A 23311-nucleotide genomic window follows, 5' to 3' on the forward strand; every position below is an offset into this window, starting at 1 on the left:
ATCAGCTTTGGAGTTGTTTGCATCTTTTGGCAGGAAATCATTTTTATATGTATATAATTAGACTGATTTAGACAGAAATTGTACACTACCCACTGCTACTCATTTAAACTATACTACATGCTGAAACTTTGTTTTTACTGGAATACATATCGAAAAATAAATTATCAAAATAAAACCCCCCAAAAAATAAATTGCAACAAATATGCAAAACAGCAAAACCATATGTCGTAAATGAGAAAGCACTACAACTTTGAAGTGTGTAAACTATTATATAATTCTTCCCTCTATTAAGGTGAGTAAGTGAGACATTTCATTGTAATTATTCTGTCTTAACTGTCAAACCCAAGTGTGGAAGCCTTTTGGTCTGGAGATACTTAATGTGTAACTGGTGAAGTCCATAAGCCCACACGGTTCATTTTACTGGGACTCAAAATGTTAAAGGCTAATGGCTTTAGCAATACACTTGGATTGTGCTCTTTAAATATAATGAGATTCTTGCCTGTCTGGATTGATAGAAGTACAAGTTAAGAAAATTCATTGCAGTAAATCAACATTTCCTGGTCGTTAAGCATCACATGAAGGAGCAGAGAACACTTAATCAACTGCAGAGTTTAATTACAGCCACAATAGTAACTGCATGTCACCTGAATTGCATTTGGTTCATGGCTCTACAGTATTTAGTAATTCCCGATTGTGTGCATATATTATAGGACTATTATCTGGCCACATCGTTTCTCCTTTAAATTCAGACAAACTGAAGAAACTACAAAGATATGTCCTTGGTTTGCTTTCAATCATTTGAACACATGGCTCAGGACTCAGGAATGGCGTGTCTTTCCACGCCATCTTACACACCTTTTGTCTTAACTCAACCAGTTCAATCATCTGCAGTTTTTACACTTTTCTCTAGGATGAATGACTGTTCAACAAACACTGAAAAGATACTGGAATTGATAAATAAGTGTAATGCATTTAATATTAAACTATATAAATCACCAAATAACATTTTTTCAATAACTAGTTGTCAAGGAGGGGAGACGCAACCATAGACTGAGAGACATTCAATGACAAGCATTGCACTTTTTACCATGTTGCTCTATGAACTGAATGATTTGTTCTTCTCAGTGAGTTACTTATACCCTTGAAGGTAGTATTCGGCTCCTTCAGTACTTAAGTTTACTCAAAATTTTATATTTGTTCTGTGGTTGTCAGATAATGAAACTTTTCAGCTGCTTTCAGCAGCCCTTTGAAGTTTTCACCATAAAATGTACTTATCTTTCAAGTCGGAAGCACTGCCAAAGGGGGAGGGGTTTCTGCGCACTTCCGCGGGAACACGATCGGGTAACCGGGGTTGCATACGCAACCTATCGTTGTTGTTGTTTTAATTTGACTTTTCCAACAATATAAAGCACTTAAAAGTTGAAGTTGGAGTCTGTGTCCTTATGACAGCAATACAGTGATCTACAGTAACAGTTTAGAAACCACTTCATAAATCATAGTGTGTGTGCCATTTCATATTTACTTTATGTATGTTAAGTAGTGATTTTTTTAATATATTTTTTTCTTGGATGACAAGTAGTATATTCAGAGTATGACTGGCTTAGAAATGCTTAAATTCCCCTCTGAAATGTCACAAGAAACAAGCATTTAAAGGCTGTTTAAAAAAATAAAATCTTCCTGGGGGGGCATGTCCCCAGACCCACCTAGCAACCATGATTCCCCCACAAAATATTGTGTCCCAACCAATGTTCAAACCAAACCTATGCCCTTGCACACATGCACACACGTTTACAAAACAAAGCATACACTGTAAATAGTATTATTTAATCATTACTGTGTTTTTAAGGGTCTCAAGATGTACTCTGTAAGGCATCAAGATTGAGGAGTTGACAATCACTATCAGCTGGTTGGGGACCACTGTTATACAATGAAGAGGAAGAGGTAATTTTCATCAAAATATAATAAAACTTCTAAAAGTATGTCTTGATTTTGAGTCAAACTGTTCTGCTTGTTTCCTCTTGATTTAAGGCTTTGTTGTTAAAATATATCTAAATTTGTGAGAATGTAGCATTAGCAAAAAAGTGGCAGATTGTGTACTGAATCAAGAGTATTATCGTATAGCTGAAAATTGAGTATACTAGGCATGTATCCTTCCAGCTCAACCAAAATATGCAAAACACTATTCAAAAGTTATACAAGAAAAGGTTCAAAGGAATGGCATATTTTGTTAGAAATAGTAACTTATTATGATTGCTTATGTGACACAGATAACACTGAAAGGAATGTATTGGATACCAGCTGCTCAACTAGATTGGTAAAACTACCCGTTTTATCATGGGAAGAGACACAGTATTTTATAACAAGTTACTCCTCCTTGAGCAGTACAGAGATTGGGTCATTCGATGCGTGTGAAGAGGACTAAGAGACATATAATCTGAGCAGAAACCTCTTGCCTGTTACAAAAGGTATATACACTTGTTTCTTTACTTCTTGACAGTGAAGTGCAGTACTGGCTCTGTACAGAGAAGGGCAAGACTCTCCACTTTTCTCTGCGCTGTGACTAAATACTGACTACAGTAGGCTACTGGATACAAGGCTCAGAAGCATGCATCCACAGAAATTCCTGTAAATGTGTCCTGTGAAATTAGGCTATCTGTAAAATTAAGAGACCTTCCAACAGCGTAAAGGACTGTATGACAGACGCCAGTTTCCTTAAAGGGAAGGTTCCCTGTATTTTCTGTCTGTCACCTGCAATGTTAAACACATTATAAATTGTAATAGGCCTATGAGCACTTTAACACAGCTTAATTTGTGATATTACAAATTACTAATGATAATTTGCAGGTTTTCGAACATAAATGACTATATGCAGTTTAAATTACAATGTAATGGGTTATAAATGATCAATTCAATGCTTTGAGACACAATGTTGTAAAACATGGTGACATGTTGTAAAAAACAGTAACTTGGTATCGTAAGGTATCATTTTACAGGCCAAAAGATCAATGGTAAATTTGCAGTGTTGTCTTTATGTAAATTAAAGATTCAAAAGCGTTCAAATGTGAGCTTAAACAAGTAAAGTCTAGGAACGTCTCCTTTAATCAATCAAAAACACCGAGTTACAACGAACTCTGACGTCTGCAATGGCTTATATTGTTGACCTTAAGAACATTCCAGATTCCCACCAACGATTGTGGACCTGCAGTTACAGAAAACACTGCATGGGAACGGACCATTCATCGGCACACACTTCTTATCATAAGTGGAGCTATTTCTCTCTGTGGCATTTAGCAGATGGTTAGCATATGCAGTGATCTTCTCCTTAGTTAGTGCTGTAATTGAGTACACACTGCTCCAGCTGCAGTGAACGAGAAGGAAAAAAAGTATGTAATCAGGCCGAGTCAGAGACGATTTCAAATCAAAAAGGGGTTAATTCAAAGACAATGCGGTCTGTGATTGGATGGAAGGGGGGCTGTCTAGTATAGAAATTCCTTAATAAACCTGCCATGAGATATGTCTCAAATAGTTCTAACTTAATGGAGATAGGAAGGTATTGTCCAGACATGCGTCTATTGTATGTCCTTGGAGTCAGGCTGTCAACCTCCCTTTCACACCAAATATCATAAAATGATATTCCAAAAGTAAATGTTAGTTCAAAGCCTGAAGACAGCAGAGCAGAAATGCTGGCATACATCTATCAAATGCTTTAAATACAGCAAACACCTGAAAATAATATAATCTCTGAGAGCTAAAAGTGACAGCTCCTAGGTCTGAGCCGAGTCCAGCTGCTCTGAATCAAATTTCTTCCAGTCCTTATTTGAACCGAAACATTTAAACTACATGCGATTCAGTTTTTAAACCAGACAAGAAGGCTTTTACTTTGAATACAATCACGGTAACACTGAATGGCAACAAGGTCAATCACTTTTGCATTTATTTTTGAAACCTTTTACAAGCGAAGACGTAATACACCTTTCTTTTGCCTCAATGCTTTTACAGCTTATTGGATATCAAAAAACAGACCCAAATTGGAGTCGGCAGTCACTGAACTCGGCTTACTGCTACAACTTCAGGACGCATTAGGTAAAGCACACATCCTACAATATCCATGCTTTTAAAGCTATCTTTTATTATTTGCACTGCTAGCCCTACATGTTTACAGTCCATCTATCACACCAACTGGAGGGGTTCTTGCAGATACCCAGGATGCTTTAAACTGGATTTGAATCTCAACATTGATCCAGCTGCAGACCTTTTTCTTGTTAAGAATTTGAAGCAAATTGTAGAAGCACATAGGGAGAGGCTGAAATGCCAATAAAGCAGTCGACATCAAAGGGGAGGAAATAGACAGCATCACATCTTAATTAATATTACATCTGTCTAAATACAAGGTGTATCCAAAAAAAGGACACTGAAGTTGTGTAAACAATACATATCACGGAAAGAGAGAAGCTCTCACTTCATTTCCTCCTGTAATACTTGGAGCACCAAGTTTGATTGATGTACATTTCAACCAATCACAAGTTTGAAGGAGTTCCACCAATTAGGCAATTAGGAAATTTACAACTGACAGTGACACTTGTAATGAAAAAATGTCAAACTGTTAATTCTCTGTTTCAACTGTAAATAAATAAATAAAATGGATATCAGAACTCAATAAAGCATAAATATGTCTGAAGCACTAAATTGAATAATGCTGACTGAGTAGACTGACAGCTTTGGTAATAAAAATAAATAATAAATTGTGGAGGATGAGGAATTTTAATGATTTGTTCATAACAGGAACACAATCAGCTGTTTTAACACGGACAGGGCTGTAAAATACTCCAAAGCATTGCGTCATATTGGCGCACCAGAGGTAGTAAGCAGACCATAGTCTGAAGATAATTTTAATTAAGGTAAAACAGTAGTTCAAAAGTTGTCTTTGAGTAGAATCTAAAATAATTTTCAACCCTTTACCTTTGATAGTCATATAATTTCAAAAGGGAATTACAAAATATTCTATGAACTTTAAATAAAAAACAGATTAAACAGGAAAGTATTGTTATTATTAAAATAATAATATAATTCACCTGGAGAAGCTTGCCTACAGGTAGTGAATGCATTGTTGTAAGTTTACATTAATTGAAAAACACTTTGACCCTGAAGATCAACTAAAATGGTGTCATTTAAGTTGCATACCAAACATACCAACCAGTACATGTTCAGATTATAAACAAGAATGATAGATTTGTAAACAGAAGAACAAAAGCAATTAAATAATCCTGGTTGGCATCCATTTTTACCTATGAATTCCGCCGTATAACAACCGTTTTGCAGTAGGTGGCAGCACTATGAATGCAAAGCACAAAGGAAATAGAAAAACAAATTTGTTATAAATGAAAACATAGTATACAGTGAGGGAAAAAAGTATTTGATCCCCTGCTGATTTTGTACGTTTGCCCACTGACAAAGAAATGATCAGTCTATAATTTTAATGGTAGGTGTATTTTAACAGTGAGAGACAGAATAACAGCAAAAAAATCCAGAAAAACGCATTTCAAAAAAGTTATGAATTGATTTGCATGTTAATGAGGGAAATAAGTATTTGATCCCCTATCAATCAGCAAGATTTCTGGCTCCCAGGTGTCTTTTATACAGGTAACGAGCTGAGATTAGGCGCACTCTCTTAAAGGGACTCTCCTAATCTCAGCTCGTTACCTGTATAAAAGACACCTGTCCACAGAAGCAATCAATCAATCAGATTCCAAACTCTCCACCATGGCCAAGACCAAAGAGCTGTCCAAGGATGTCAGGGACAAGATTGTAGACCTACACAAGGCTGGAATGGGCTACAAGACCATCGCCAAGCAGCTTGGTGAGAAGGTGACAACAGTTGGTGCGATTATTCACAAATGGAAGAAACACAAAATAACTGTCAGTCTCCTTCGGTCAGTGGGCAAACGTACAAAATCAGCAGGGGATCAAATACTTTTTTCCCTCACTGTATACCGGCAGATTAATTGTCCATAGACAAAACATTTTTAAAGTGTGTTAAACAATATCAGAGCTACTATGTAATGAAAATCAATTATTGTTCTGTATTGTTAATCTTCTGAAAATTAATTACAAAAATTAATAAGCAAAAAAGTTCCACAGTAGGCACTGAAGCCTGAAAAAGTAATATATTAAGGTGTTCCCTTTACCAGTCAATTGTGATATTTAAGAATTTGCAGATCATATCAAAGTAAATTAAGTAAAAACAAATTTTCCAAAGTGAAGCACTAACACTGCTGGATTAAGTTTTGCTGCTGGTACAAGTGACACATTCAGCATATTTTAAATCTGTACTGCTTTACATACATTTTCCCTGGAGGCATTTTGCAGTTATTATGATTATAGATACGTTATTCAGCAGTTTAATAAGTATTATTCATTAAAATGTATTGATTTGGCAATTATATATATCCGGACATTGTTGAAAACTGCTTCAGCGGAGATCAATCAGTAATGATTAAGTTTAGGGTGTGTGTAAACATTTGATTACTTTAATCTACAACTGCACAGGCAAAGATCTTGTCACTATCTGCACATTGTTGTATGCAGAATACAATTCTACTATGCTTTGCTTTAGTGCAGTGAGAGCCTTAGCTGGTGAAAAAGATAATCAGATCACGTCAAGTGTGTAGGTAGTACTTCTAAGCAACAAGCAACAGTTCCAAATTAATAGCAGCAGAATTATTTACTATACACACACATTTTATTGCTTATTGAAAGTGAGACTATAGCTGTGTGGCTGAGATAGGTACCTCAATGCAGATCTTTTTTTAATGAGGAAGGTAAATGATGTAATGTCATAGGCTGGCTCATTTACTGATGGAGTGACCTCACTGGGATGCCCCATCTAAGAAATGAATGAGACACAAAGTTGCAGAAACGGCAGCCACAAAGCACAGATAAAGAGAGCTGTAACGAACATTTGGAAGCAACCCAAACAAGCAGAGAAACAAAGACAAAAGGCAGTGGGTGATATCCCTCCCAATTTGAATGCATTTACAGCCTTGTTATTTAAGACTAAAGGAGTAAATTGAATGCTGTGGTAAGGTATTCTCTCGCAGCTGCGTTTTATATAGAATTCCAAGAACAAAAGGGAAAGTGTAAGAGTATTATGGATCCATTATCCAATTCATTAAATTACACAAATCGTATAAAGCTTCTTACATTTGCGTAGCCTCAGTTGGACTTGGCTGTTCTGTGATCCTGCTCTGATTGGTTGTCTTTCAAACGGTCATCCGAGTGCATCGATATTGCCAGTGTGCATCCAGTGTGACCACGGGCTGCACAGCATTACTGAATCTGAACCTGCCTGAAGGCTTCTCTGTACAGCATACAAGTCAGGTGGAATTCAAGTACAAAAAGTGCTTTTATTCTCATGGGTGTGTAACAAAAGTTACAGTAAAACAATATCAATCCTGTTGAAACATGGTCTTGGCTTGAATAAAAAGCATCACATTAAAGCGTGCAGTTAATTTCCTTTCGTTTTAGTGATAGCTATGGCCTCATACATTTTGCAGCTCAATACTTGCATGAAAGAGCATATATCATTAAATTGGGAAAATAAATAAAACGAAGCAATCGTTTCTGAAAACAATAGGGTACAACAATCTTAAATCTGAAAGACGCCATATTATATATATTTAATGGATATGTAATTATGAGCATGAAGAGGTCTTAGGCCTTAATATTATCCATTTGTCATCAAGCAAAATCTAAAAAGGTCAATAACCTGATTTGGCCCATAGGGATCTTAATCAGCTTTGGAGACTGTACATGAAATCACTCCCTGGAGATACACACTAATTTGAGCCGAGGCTTTTATGATGCAGAATCACAATTTGAAAATATTGATTGATCCTTAAATGACTTCATGCGATATATTGCTCCTACACTATGTATTCTCCATACTCTCCATTCATTTCTTCTTCAGCACTCTTTTGAGTAAGTTCGATTGTGGTCGTGGGACATAATGTAAAACCCAATCTCACTCAGGGGGATTCTGGTTCTCTGTGTGCATTTCCTTTACAGTATTTTGGATAGAAGCATAATATAGAAATATAGACAGAATCAGAGCATTAACATTAAAACAGCATTATATTTTTACTGTCCAGTGCAATAGACACTTATGAATTTAAGCAGGGGGACATGCTTTAACTTTGAATACTGTTTTGAGTACTGAATTTCCACCAGCAAATGTCATTGTCTTATAAAGCCACAAGGCATGATTTCCCTTTAAAATAATTCTTTAAATGTTCCCAAATGGAAGCTGCCCTTGGTATCTAAATAATTCAGATAATTCCCTTAAGAAAAATAAAGTATTTAAATGTCTGATTAATCCCACTCCTTTTCCTCCCCTGGCACCCCGGTGGTAGAACCAGCTACCCATGAACACCAGGCCTGCACCCTCCCTCCACACCTTCTGCCGCCTCCTCGGGCTGCACCTGTTCAGACGGCCCTTGCAGGTCTTACAATCTGTTCTGGCCTTGCGCCTCCTGATTGTTGTGCAGCTCTGCACTGCTGCTATCCCATTTCACAGCACACGTATTACAATCTATTTGTGTTACACCCCATTTATTCTATTGCCTCATTCTTCCCAACGCTACGCAAACTCTGCCCTGCACTGTAAACCGAAGTTCTGCTTTTAAGTAGTATTTATTATGTGTTGTATTTTACTTTACCTCAGATAAATGCACCACACACATAAATGAAATGCCTAATCCTTAAAATGCACTATTCAATTTGCATTATTTAGTAGATACCTTTATCCCAGACTATTTTCAAAACGAAATTACACTGTTGATGCCGACTGCTTCTTGTTCAGTTTTATTTGGGTTGAATGATATCTTAAGATCCTGCAGATACATTTATGTCAGATATAAGAATGATGCTTGTTGATCTTCTTTGGAGAGGAGGGGAGAAGAGCTAAGTAAGCAATGATCTCTAATCCATATTTTCTTTGAAGACCCCAACTAAGATGACCAGATATATCCTAAATCCTAAAAATAAGCTATCACTGCGGCATTTTCAAAAGTGTGCAGTGGAGCCGTCATCTTCTCGGTTCAGCTAACAACACAAGGAATGCAAATGTGAACTGGGAAGATGAAGGAAAAGTGCTTGAAGCAAAAGGATTTACACTTAAACTTCATCTATCACTGTCTTTTCATGTTTTCCTTTCTCTCCAGGTTCATAAAGCTGTAATACGCTCATTCAGCATTAGAACCATAAAACTGAATGTATGTAGTTTGAGACTGATTGTGAAGAGGATAATGACTGAGGAATATATTTTTTTTTTGGGAGGGGAATGTTATTATTTCAATTAAATTAATTACAAATTCAATGCACTTATAGTTTATAAAAGCTTTTACTTCAATTGTCATATAAATTCACATCTACTATCCTCTATGCTTTACTCAACCCAAATAGCAACTTGAAAAGTAGGCTACGTCCATTTGTGAAAAACAAACTTTAATTCAGTTTTTCCAAGCATACATTTTCCTCATTAACTACAAAGAAAGCTTAAATACCATAAAACGTGCCTTAGCTGAGGCAGATCTGAAATTAAACCTGAAAATAACTATATCTAATTGAATGAATAACAGTTGAACACTAAATTGTCTTACTTTGATCACCCCATATTCCACTTTAGGCTCAACTCCCAAACAATGAATACACATTTAGAGTAGATTAGCACAATGCTGACATTAAAGTGCTTAATATAGTTGTATGTTCGAGTGTGATAGCAGGATACATCTTCAGTGTTTGAGGCATATGCTCAGCTTATTTATCAAATCCCATTTCTCAGTTAAATGTATTCCCTATATATAAATGATCTCACACAATGTGGTATAAATGGCTTTCATGGTATTAGATGCTATTGAGAGACAGTAAATAAACTTTACTTATGTACACAGCCCTGTGTAGTGTTGTATACTTTACGTGGTGCCAACAAAAGCATGACTCACCATCAGTATCTCCACTATTCTCACATATTCCTTCACTTCTTCCAATTATGATGGTAATCCAATTTTCATTTAAGTTCCATTTTATTTCTGTGTTTTGTTTAATCTGGATTTGTCTTATTAGCTTTGGAGTGGTATTGGGCTGATTTTGCATGATCATTTTATTATATTTAGTGCCTAATGATTGTGGGGGTAAAACAATGTTTAATCAGAATCAGAAAACACCTGAAGATGTACCGGACATGAAGTACAAAATGAACAAGGATGCAGGTAATGATATTGGTTACATGTAACTGAATATTCTGGGTTACACATGCTTAGCCTAAATGTACAGTCAGACAACTCCAATCTGCAGCGGTTTTATGATTACTGCTGAACACCATCAGATTAGATAGGTAAACCCTGCCTCGCGCCCTGTGTCGGCCGGGTTAGATTCTGGCTTAGCGTGACCCTGTACTGGATGAAGCAATTATTGAAAATGGATAGAGGGCTGGATGTGAGATTTTCAGTAGTAAAATAAACCAGTGAACAGCTGTTTATTGACTTCCTTGTAATATATAGAATTTGATTTATTTGGGTTTTCAAATTGATGTTGTTGAAGGCTTTGTATACTTCTTATTACAGACACAGCAACACAGAGAGTGTTTGTCTTATACAGCCTTTAATACTACTACTAATATTAATAATGTTTAAAATGCACTCTCAAAAAAGCAATTATAGCAACTGGGGGCAGTTTTATCTCATTAATATTTGAGAAGCTTGTGAAATTTGCAAACTAATATGGTGCGCAAAATATCTGGTTGAAGCATAAGCAAGTTCACATGTTTTTCTTCCATAGCCAGAATTAAAGAGCACAGACAAAAGCATCTTCTTCAGGTGTTAATAATGTGTCTGGCTTAAGAAAACCTTTCATTCAACATAAAAGCTTTACCAATCCCTGCAATTTTTAGTCACCACATGAAGTGTGAAAGAGATCTTGTTTAAACTGTCATAGAAGTATTTAAACTCCTTTCAGTATTAACAGACAGACTGTATATAGTTTCAGAGTAACAGATAAAAAATGTAAGGCCTAATAGACAAGAGGAGCTCCATCGGGGAGCTGCTCCATTAGGGACTACTGCACTACCATGTGGATTTCCTTTTCCAGGAATCCCTGAAACATGGCCAATATCAAAGCGATGGGAATGAATAAAGTGTTCACCAGTATACAGTGAGAAGTCAGGCAAAGACCAGACAGGATAGCACTTTATATCAGAAATGACCGTAACGAAGTACAGAAAGGAGAACAGTAATATAGAACTGCTTTAAAATATGTACAACATATAGGCTACAACATCAACTTCCCTAACATTCAGTGGAAACGTCAATTAGGACGATTAGAAGCCGCAACTGAAATGGTCGAAATAGTAGGCGACTGCTTTCTAACCAAAGGAATTGCCTGCTGGTATTGATTTACAAACAACCAAGATGAAGTACAGGTGAGAGAGATACCACAGTCTAGTATCTTTACTGGTCATTCGTTGCATTTGCTACGATAGGATTTATTTCGATTTCCACAAGGTTGATAAACTTTAACTCAAACGATTCATTCTAACATTGGAAACTGAAAGAATGTGGAAGTACAAATAAGATCATAACCATAGAGATCTGTTTTAGGCCCAGTACTCCTATCTAATGCAAACTAAATTGGCACTAGTATCATTGATATACTTGTTCAACTTGCAAATGATGCAAAATAAGGGGGAGAAGTTAATAGAGCGTCATAAGCAAAATAAATTCAAAACAACTTTTTCAGGCCTGAAGAGACACGCATGCAAATGTAACTTCATGATGGAAACGATTGATCTTGCAGGTAGCATTAATGTACACTGTAGGTCTTGAAAAGATATGTGTAGTGATTGTTGTCTCCATCAAGACTTTGCACAGAAGAGAAGAAAAAAGGCTTACAAAACGAGTGTCTGTAACGTGCATCATTTACACTAAGGGAAGTTATATGAAATGAAACAAAATGGACCAAATGTAGATCATTTTGATCAGTTTTGGTCACCAGGTTCCAAAAAGGATATTGTTGCTTTGAAAATAGTTAAAAGTATAGTATGATAGTGAACATCTATAGAAAGTCTACACCCCCTTTCAAATTTGTCAGCTTTGGTTGCCTTATAGCCTGCAATTAAAATGCATTAAAATAATTTGTTGTAAGTTATCTACACATCCTACCCCACAATTTCCAGTGAAAGAAATATTCTAGAATTGTGTAGAACATTAAATAAAACAACAACTGAAATTGCTTGGTTGGATCAGTGTCCATCCCCCTTGCAACAGCAATCCTAAATTAGATCAGGTGTAGCCAATCACATTCAAAATCACACACCAATTTAAGTGCCCCCCACCTGTGTTAAACTGTAGTGATTCATATGATTTCAGGATCAATTTGGCAGTTCCTGTAGGTTCCCTCTGCTGGGTTGTGCATTTCAAAGCAAAGATTCAACCATGAGCAGCAAGGAGCTTTCAAAAGAACCTCAAGACAAAGTTGTTGAAAAGCAGAGATCAGGGGATGGGTATAAAAAAGATCAAAAGGCCTTGAGGGCTTAGAGCATGGTCAAGATAATTTAAGAAGAGGAAGATGTATGGCACAAGAAAGACCCTGCCTAGATCAGGCCCATCCCTCCATGGATGACCTGGCAAGAAGGAGACCAAGAGGCCATTAGCAACTTTGCAAGAGCTACAGGCTTTTTTGGCCAAGACTGGTCAGTGTGCATCTGACAGCAATATCCCAAGCACTCCACAGATCTGGCCTGTATGATAGGGTGGAAGAAGAAAGCCATTATTGAAGAACGCCCACCCGAAACACTCAGGAGATTTTGGATTCTGTAGCCATGTGACAAAATGTTTTGTGGTCTGACGAAACTAAAATGGAAATTTTTGATCTAAATGCATTATGTTTAGCACAAAACCCAACACCACGCATTACCAAAAGAACATCATCCCTACTGTGAAGCATGGTGGTGGGAGCATCATGTAATGGGGGTGTTTCTCATCAGAAGGTTCTGAGGATATCACATGTCAGGATGTCTTTTTCAGGACAGAAAAGTCCTTGAGGAAAACCTGCTCCCAGCATGACAACAGCCTGAACCACACATCCAAAGCTATACTGAAGTGGCTAAGGAACAAAAAGGTAAATGTCCTTGAGTGGCCCCGTCAAAGTCCTGACTTGAATCCTACTGAGAATCTGTGGACAGACTTCAGGCAATCCCCAGGCAACTTGAACATGAAGAAAGGTCACAAATTGCACCAAGCCATTGTGCAAAGTTGGTAGACTTACCCAAAAAGTCTTGCAGCTGTAATTGCTGCCAAAGAGGATTCCACCAAATATTGAGTTGATGGGTGTGAACACTTATGCAATCAACATATTTCTGTTTAGTTCTTGCTGACATTTACTGTAACTAAGCTTACCCTTAGAAGTCTTCAGTTTGAGCATTCAAGTTTTGAAAACATTAAGTTTAAAACAATGCGTATGCAAAATGTAATAAAAGTTCAAGGAGGTGTCGACTTTCTATAGGTACTGTATGCATGTCTACAGTTAAGTGTGTGTGTATATCATTTGTTTATTCTTTAAAGGACAATAATCTGACTCTGCATTCTTTCAACAAATGACTGGATGTTTAATATTAATTTAACTCTACACCTGTCTGTACAGATTTAGTCTAGATAAGGTAACAAGCGTGACATATGAAGGTGGCACAGAAAAGCCTGCAGCTCTGGAGCACCTGGGATGCCTCCTACTGCTGTGAGGTGGCAGTCTGAAGCGGATCCCTGTATTTTTCTTTTTCTACAGCTGGTCATTTATTCTGTATGCTCTTTAGCCATTGTGGGTTACTATTCTGAGAGGGAATGGCAGTTTAATTTTTAGTTTAAGTTAAATTTGACTTCATATTGTAGGTTATTTGGTAATGCCTATAAAGTCTCTTTAGGTATGAAGTCCTGAAAACAAGCGACTGCAAACTACTGAGACATAAGTGTGCTACTTCCTACAATAATAGCATTGTTGGCTTGCATTGTACAATCTAATGTTTAACATTTTCACAATATGGTTTTAGAAAACGTAAACAGCAGTAAGATAAACACCAGTGTACCATCTATATTGAAGTCTATATAGAACAATTGTAGGTAAATTACAGGTGAATTGCAGAGCAGTTGTAATATTATCAGGCAAGTAATTTATATCAAACAATGTACTGTACTCTTTGCCTCCTTTAACCTTCTACTGAAAACGTATTTTAATATCAGCTGTGCTTAATGCATGTCTTTTATAAATTACTCACATAAAATAAAAATATCCACCTATACATTGGGGATTGGGGACATCCGCTTATGTATGTATGTATCTGTGAAGTGTTAATACATTGTAGGGCAATTCGATTTTAAAACTCTTAATGATTTATGTTCCGAATAAATCGATATTATAATTCAAACAATTTCAAATATTTTTACCTGGCACTCAAAACCCAGTGGATCATAAATCCTTTGAAGGAGATGTGCTTATAGGTGACTTCTGCAATTATATAACCTCGGACTTTACAAGAAACGGACAGCATGCTTTAGATATACTACAATATACCCAGTAGATTGGTTTTCCATGGCAGCATGTTTAATTAACTTGAGCAATATCTTTGCTAGATCATTATTACTGCACACTTAGAGCTGTAACAACGCCAGGTCCGCAGCCAACACGGGATCATATAGTTGACTTTCTCCAGAGCACACAAACACAAGGATCCCCAAGTCACTCACCTCTAAAAATACCCAAAGCAGCAAGATCATCCCCGATGGGCGATTCTCCATTTCTCTAGCGCAGATGAGCGAGGCCAGTTAAAAAGCAGGGCAAAAGTAGGATGTCTTCATCACAATGCCACTTCCAGAGCGCATCTGCAACCAGAACAGCCTCTTCCTACTGCCATCAGAGCAGATGTTATGGGGGGGGGAAAGCAAACAGTCCGGTGAGCCACCACGTCTGTGCGAGCAGGCAGGGGAAAGGCTCGCCTCAACTGCACCACAACCAAATGCTTGATTCGGTGAGGTCTTCAGTGGACCCCAGCTGCATTTGCCTCAGCTTGCACGTCGAGCGGCACCTCCACCCATTGCTGCTGGGGCTTGCGATGCCACATCAAAAAAGCCCGTCTATCCTGAACACAAAGACAGAAAGCTGGGTACTTAGGAATCCACGCCCCTTGTCTGGGAATAATCTGTGAAGGATGGAAAACAGCAGCTGAGCAGAGGTGAACTCCAGGGGAACTCTCCAGTGCTGGCGGATGGGAAGGGAGATCCTCTGGAGCTGATGGGAAGATACGAAGAAGAGGAAGAGGAAGAAGAGAAAAAGAGCCCAAATAGACACCAACAGTAGCAAAAAAGCAACATCGCACGCTTAACCAGGATATATTGTGATGCATCATGAGAAAACACTGCACATGAGTAGGAATGCTAATAATAATAATAATAATAATAATGCATAATAATACTAGTAACATGTGGAGGGTGTTACTATGTATAGAGATGTAGCCATTCTTTTTATGACAATAATAATAATAATAATAATAATAATAAAGCAATATATTGGACAAAGAAGCGCTCATTTTAACACTAAACAATTGAGATGCTGCAATTAAAGGAAAAGACGCCAATTAACTAATTGCTCCATGGAACACGGATATTATAATTAGCTGAGACCTGTATCTCTATTATTCTGCACACCTTGCAAGGCTAAGGTTACCCCTGTGCATGCAGTGTATATTGTAAAGCGATCAGTGGGTAAAACTTGAGACAAAGAGAGCTGCTGTTTGCCACAGAACAAAGGAACACCGGCTCCTACTAACATGTCTTTTTGGTATTCTCGGCTCTTACGTATGGAGCTGCTGTCCGCACATCATTTAGATATACCCAGCGCGCCTGCCTTGCAGATGGGGATGGTGTAGAGAGGATTATGGTCAGCTGAATGGCTAATTGTATATGAATATTTTATGGATTTAAAGTATATAGAAAGCAGGCTTGTACTTGGATATGAGTTAATGTATGGTTAAAGTGTGTGTGTGTGTGTGGGGGGGGGGGGATCCATCAGGCAGCAAGGGATGGATATTGTTCAAAAAAAAATCCCTCACTGTAACAACACTCACTGTTAATATTTCAATATGATGCAAATGCTGTAAAGCCAAGCTGCAGTGATCTAAGAGCATAAATAAGGTTAGACACTTGGCCCATCTTGCCTCTTTGGTGGCTAATCAGTCCCAGACATTCGCCCAGCTGTTTCTGGAAGTAACAGCAAGACAGCTTCCTAGTTAGGTAGTTTGCTGGACTGTTTGGGTAAAGGGGTTGTTCTAATTTTAAAATCCTAGTGCATCTAGTCTTCATTTGCAACGGTTACTTCATGAACACTTAAGATGGGTTTGTTTGGTTTCAGCTAACAGATTCTAGTTCTGATCTTTGAGATAATATGAATTAATTCAGGATCCAGACCTTTCTTTGTTTCAAGTGTTTGTCCCTATAATACTTCAACTTCTGCCCTGATTACAAATTACTACACAGGGTCTTTCTTTAACCTGATACAGTACACACTACTAGCTTTTTACCTGGTATACGGCTTTGGAAAACAATAAGACACCACTTAACATTGATTTCTGAACTTGGAGTGGTCTCTTATTTTTTTCCAGAGCTGTAGAGTGTTGTGAAATGTTTGTTCACTGTACTTATTTTTAAAATGTCAATATATAGCAGCCGTGTGGAGTAGGTCAAGGCTTTGGATTCTGAAGTAGAGGATTGTGGGTTCAGTCTCAGGTGGGGGACACAGCTGTTGTACCCTTGAGCAAGATACTGTACCTAGATTTCTCCAGTAAAATCCCAGCACATGTATAAATGGGTAACTGCATGTAACAAATAATGTGAGTCACCTTGGATAATGGTGTCTTCTAAGAGATATAATAATAGCTTTTTGGATTACATTGCAATATATATTTCTTACATAAACTTCATTTATTTATGTATTTATTTTTGGCCCAATTTTGTCATGCCCTTTTAGGTGTTTTCTGTCCCCTGATATTTTTCTTGATTAACCATTGTGTGTGCTATTTTGGGATAAATTAACTGTGTGCAAATAGCTGTATATTTTTATTTGATCAGTCACTAACATTTTCTGTATCTAGGTAACCCCCGTCTACTTCTCTTCATAAGTAAACACCCTTTATAATCCGAGCATTGCTTTGACACACTTTAAAACAACGGTGAGGTCAGAATTCCCCACTGGATCTCTCACCTTCGTCTGCCTTAGTCTTGGTTATTTTAAACGATGAGATCAATACACTCTGCCTCTTCTGGATGCTTTGAAAGCTTGAGTTAGAAAGCAGGCCATTAACCATTTCCCTTTCAGCTTCTGAATTCCCTGTCAGGCTTGCTGGATCTAACTAAAGGAATCAGAAGTCCCCAGTTGTTATGATCTCTTTTCTCTCCCTACATGCATTGATTTACTGTAATGTGCAATTACGTGTCTTCTGGGTTCTTCTGCAGACTTCTCAGCTTTAGTGTTTTTACATTCTCGTGCTTGAAGGCCATTTTTGATTTGATTGGTTATTCCCACACCTCTTCTATCTTTCCAGAACATCGTTAACTCTCTAAAACTAGGTGATCGAGAACTAGTGTTAGGTAACTGGCTCAGGAGAGCACATGTCGAGTCAGTGTAAGAGCTTGGGCTTGAACCCACAACCTGCTGTGAGAAGCCCTCATCATTAAGCACTGGACTCAGCAGCTTTCATTATTGACTATTTGGGTTTCATTATTTTTACAAGCACGCAAAAGAGAACCCTTGAAATAAAGAGCTTGTTAAACAATTTGAGCACCCCTACCTACCAACAGCTAATGCAACACTTGATCTAACTCATTCAGCGCTGCAGTGAAATAGGTGTTAATTACAACGTTTATGGATATTGGGATATCCGCATGGTAGTGGAACATTATTACAGTCATTCATCATATAGGATTAGGGCTGTATGTGCAGTTTGATGTCTGACTGATAATCAAGATCATTGAGACCAACTATAGGGATCACTTTGACAGAGAGCGCTTGTAATATGCTGCTCAGATTACTCTTGCTGTCCGTTGTGATTTGTGTCCTGCTAATAATAAACCAGCTGCACTGTGGCCTGGGGCGATCCAAGGGTGACCCTCTGAACTGAGTCCTTTATTTTGTAAGAGCACACCACAGAATCACTTCAGTACCTCTGTGCTTTCTATTCATCTTGAGCAGTTATTCCATCAGTCCTGTACCTGGGTATATTCACGGGGACATCGTAGTAATTACATCAAGTTTAAAAAGGCTGGGAATGGCACTGAACCGTGAAGTCTGGTCAAAAGAGCAGAGGATTAGCATTTTTCAGCCAGAGAAAATGGTGTGTGATGTAGTTGCAGGATATATGACAGGAAATTTGCAAATTATATGTCAAATCAGAGGGGGGAAATGGTGAAAATTCTGTTTGCTACAACACATTTGGTTTACAATAGCTTTTGTCCATTGTTGTGTGGATTTTATAAGCTGATAATGAACTGAAGACTTTCATGAAGTGTACTTACATTTCATCTCCGGACACTTCAGTTTCTCCGCCATGAGTGGATTATGCCTGCTGCTTTCAGTTAAAGTGCCTTTCTGCCCGCTGTTTTCTCTCCAAGGGACGGTCAGCTAGCGATCAAGTGACTAATCAATCCCTATGAGTGACAGTGGAGTATGCTTGACACGTCTGAATCAATCAAAGGAGTCCATGCTTCATATTTTCCTTTACCTTTTCCTGCTCTACACAGATTTAGCATTCGCGTCTATTGAAACCATATTTCTGTAGCAGTGGCAAATTAAGTTGGGTGGTAGCAGGTGCCACGGCATTCTCTAAATTGCACCCATGTGAATATTAAACATATATTACTAGGGCTCCCTGCTTAATTACACTCGAACGCGGCCACAAGGAATTTTAATTAGATGTATATTTCAAATACAAAAGGCCATTATGAACTGTTCGTATCGCCTACATGTTTTGTATTACAGTGGAATAGCTTTCACATGACATTAGTGTTAATAGGAAAAGGTCACGAACAGGTATCTTGTCAGTATCATTGTTTATTCTGCTCAGTTAGAATTCACTTCAATTTCTCAGTCAAATCATTCATAGTGATATTTTTAACACGTAGGCTGAGAGAGAAAAAGAGAGAAACTGAAGGGGGATCACACAATGGCAGTTTAGGTTTACAAGCCTGGGTAAGAGAACAGCAAGACCAGAACTCCCAGTGGATTACGCTGATAAGTTAATCGAAGCCCTGGACAGACTCTTGTATGAATCAGAATGCATTGTGGGTGTTTCATCTCAGGATTTAAAGCCAGGAAAGGATCAAGAAGGTGAGGAAGGAGCAGGACAGTGAGTAGAATGCATTCAACAACTTCCTGTCTAACACTGAGCAGGGTGTAGCCCCTACTGGGAGGCCTCGCAGTCCAGATTTGAACAGAAAAATTGATTATTGGGTCAGGAAATAATTCTGTATCCAGAACAGACGTCAACCTTGCAGATGCTACTGCGCTTTTATATATTTAAGAATAGACAAGCAGCCTGTCTGCTGGGACAATGGAAAGGTAGCTGTTTTGGAGTAAATAAGTATTGTTGTGCGACGGCAGTGCTTGTAGTTCATGTGTGTGTTTTATGAAGAACCGGATGTAACAATAAACAGTTATTCAGATGTTATGAAGTGTACAGTGGTTATTCCATTAACCCTTGAATATATCAAACAAAACCGGGAAACTGTGACTGACTCAGTCCTCCCAACACCCATCTCACTACACAACACAATAAAAAGAAAACTGTCTATCCTGGAGGCTTCCTTCTATTCCAGCACTTTTCTCTTCCCGCCGGGATGACCTGGCAACCTTTAACAGCCCCAGCTCGCTTCAGTGATATCAACAGCCCAGAGGGGAAAAGACTCCAGACACCAGCCAGAGGTGTTGGAGGAGGGCCTGCCGTCTTACTGTTCACAAGAGCCAGTGAGCTCAGGGAGGAAAGACTATGAATATTATAGTGTTTTGTTGTGGCATATTTGTTGTTTGTGGGAAGGGGACATGCACGACATGTTGTGAATAATTCAGTCTGGTGCATCAAGGTTACCAAAGTATGTCTAACAGAGAACAATTATCCTGCTGCTCTGCTAATGCCAGTGGTGTCAGGGTTTGCTTTCCATTTGATCTGCAGATCTCTTCTGAAATAGAAGTGTGAGTCTGAGGGCAGGCGTGTTGAAAGTAATGAGGATGTTGCTGTGGTGATTACTGTGTTCACAGCTTTCGGTGAAGAAGTGTCCAGGCGAGGAGTAACGCTGAGAAACGCATGCTCTGGGCCAAGAAGAGACTCCCAGTGGAGGAGAGCGGCTCTGTGGCGGGACTCGTCAAAACAACTCCATTGAGGACTGCAGGGGTCAACCAACAGTGAAGCGCAGATCTTATCCTATTTTCCATCATTTAAGAATTTGCCCGCCAGCGATTTTTTTTAATGACATTCAAACTATGTTTATGTAATACTGATTGCTATTCCACAATAAATATTTACTTTTTTCAAAACGACAATGAAAATAAACTGTACAGTACATTTAAATGTGCTTAAGAGGCATCACAAATAAGTAACAATGGAAACTTACCAGTTTCGTTTGATTCTAGCCCATGCTTTTCCTTCCTGGGTTTTCCAATGTCTGGCATATATTTTGTATATAAGTAAAAGAGCAACGATAACAATAATCATTATTCATTTCATTGCAACTTTCAAGACACCTAAATACTGTTTTTTTTTTTAAATACCATCTATTGTGCTTTATGTGTTTACCAAAATAAGTGTCAACTATAATATTATTGCCCAAATAATCATTTAAGTGTCTAATGTCATCACAGATTTTATTCTTTATCATTCATATCAACCCGACTTGAACAAGACAATACTGTACTTTTTGAAGCATCGATAAGTCTGTTAAAAACCAGACTTAATAAGTACTGTTTTATCCTGATTGGATTGCAAGCGTTCATATGAGTTTTAAAAACAATCTACTGTCTCATCAGCACACAGTTCATACACAATATTTGAAGTTTGTATTATTACTATTTATTTCTTGTCAGACAGCCTTATCCAGGGCGACTTACAATATATCACATTATTTTTCAAAACAATTACCCATTTATACAGCTGGGATTTTAGTGGAGCAATCTAGGTAAAGTACTTTGCTCAAGTGATTGTAATGCTTAAATTGAAATTTGTATTGATTTGTATTACACTTTTGTAATGCTGGTGAAAACTGTAAGTTGTGCTAGATAATGGCATCTGATGAGAAATATAATGATAATAATAGTAATGTTCAATGCTTTATTTCTTCTGCAATCTCATCTTTTCAGGATTAACAAAATGCCATTTATTTTTCCTGTTTGTCATTCCTATGAGACCAGGAATTATTTTGTATATTATAGCTTTATTTTTCCTGCCACTACCATGATTTTGTTGTCCTTTATATTTCCTCATATTGTCAACTGGACTACATAAATCTATTGCCTACATAAACATGTTTGTTACCTACCTTTATTTACCCCCATTTGAGTCCTGAATTATGTCAAAATGTTTTTATATTTCCATTCAAATTAAATAAGTCCCCTGACTTGCACAGATTGTAAATGATGTATATGAATCCTGCATTGCAGTGGGTCTAAACATGTCTGTATGTGAATCCCCTGATCGCCTCACCCAGGGTTCGAAGTCTCTCCCTTATTTGTAACCACCAGTTCTCAAACCAAATGCATTGCTTCAATTGGACTCCTAAAGTTTTCAATTTCAGAATATAACTTTTAATGGGAAACTTTATCTCAAACCCTCTGGAAATAAATAATATCCTACCCTCTTCTTGTACCATTTGTTTGTGGCTCAGGGGCAAGGCAAGTACATATTACAGGGATTACACTTTCACTGCATGCTCAATAAACAGAAAATGCATTAAAATATTGGTAAGTTTTGCTAACAAATTTCACACAAAAAGGTAAACTGGGTAATCCAGATGTTTTTAGGTCTCTTTAAAACCACCACCACCTACACATCACATGCACATATTTAGCATATTTAGACATTTAGTTTGCAATCAGAAGATGGATTATGATATATCTCTGGATGGTCCACAGGCGGCACTGAGAAAAAGCTAAGTAAGGCAGATAACACAGCACTTTCACTTGTGCTGGGACTGCTGTATCTTGAGCGATGGCTCTGTATCATCCTTCAGCAATTCAGTAGAGATCAGGCATCACCACTGCCTCCTCCACACAAAGTGATGCTGGGTTTGAATTTGCAGGGTGCTTTCAATCTCCTCTGATAGGTTTCCCAGCTGTATTCAATAACAGCGAAGCAATGCCTCTTCAGGAGGCACGCCCATTTTATTTAAAGCATTTCATTAGTCATCTTTTAGAGCATGCTTATGGACAGGAACGAACATAAACCCGGGTTCAGCTATGATGACTATGGCCACAAGATGGTACATAATAAAGACAAATGTATAAAAAGCAGGAAATGAGGTGAGCAACTCCTGGGCAAGTTCAGTCTAGTGTCCCCTATTCTTAAGAGCATATGTTTCAGTCCTTCTACAAAAGTAAAACTAGAATTATTTTGTTGAAGTGGAAGTTATGTTAGCAGGGGCTCCTTTATCCTAATGTTTTCACCTTATTCACCTTCACCTCCTTATTTACAGGTGCAGCTGGTCCCACGACCCCCTTTTACAGTCATCGGTGGATCTGAGTGGGCCATCACTACAGTTCTCCTTCATATCCTCATTCTGCCCTTCCCAAAGATGGTTGCCCTCTAACTGATGAGAAGACATCTTTGGGAAGTTGGCTTCAGTTGCCCTTTGTTGCCCCCTACTGGTTACAAGGCCAGAACCCTGCATTGAAAAAAAAAATACTTCCAGATCTCCAAAGTGTGAGCTTTCTCTACTTTAATCTGAAGGGGCTGACGAATTGGCCGAGTCACAAAGGCAAAACCCGAACCTCTTATTGTAATGTTTGTGCATCTTGTATCCAAGGTCCCACATCCCACCCCCATTCAAATGCATACCAGTGAAGGTAGAGCGTTTCCATTTTTTTTCCCCCCCAGTTTCCTTTTGGAGGAATTCTCTCGGTGCCCAGAACCTTCTTTTGATTAATCTCTTCCATGCATTTTGTGTGGACTCCTGAATGAATAGGATATAGAGTGTTGTGTAAATAGGATGCGATTAAATAAACACAAAATCAAGAA

At 38.0% G+C, this 23311-nt stretch overlaps 1 protein-coding gene across 1 annotated transcript in view; it reads right to left on the reverse strand.

The window, feature by feature from the left end:
• The window catches only part of vopp1b (VOPP1 WW domain binding protein b), a 92184-nt gene extending 76911 nt beyond the window's left edge, over window positions 1-15273 (reverse strand). Inside the window, exon 1 of the mRNA XM_066723369.1 lies at window positions 14787-15273. Within this exon, the coding sequence (XP_066579466.1) occupies window positions 14787-14837 (51 nt within the window). The 5' untranslated portion in view covers window positions 14838-15273. The remainder of the gene's footprint in view (window positions 1-14786) is intronic.
• Window positions 15274-23311: the final 8038 nt, after the last annotated feature.

This window comes from Amia ocellicauda, chromosome 2, assembly GCF_036373705.1.
Source record: "Amia ocellicauda isolate fAmiCal2 chromosome 2, fAmiCal2.hap1, whole genome shotgun sequence".
NCBI lineage: Eukaryota > Metazoa > Chordata > Actinopteri > Amiiformes > Amiidae > Amia > Amia ocellicauda.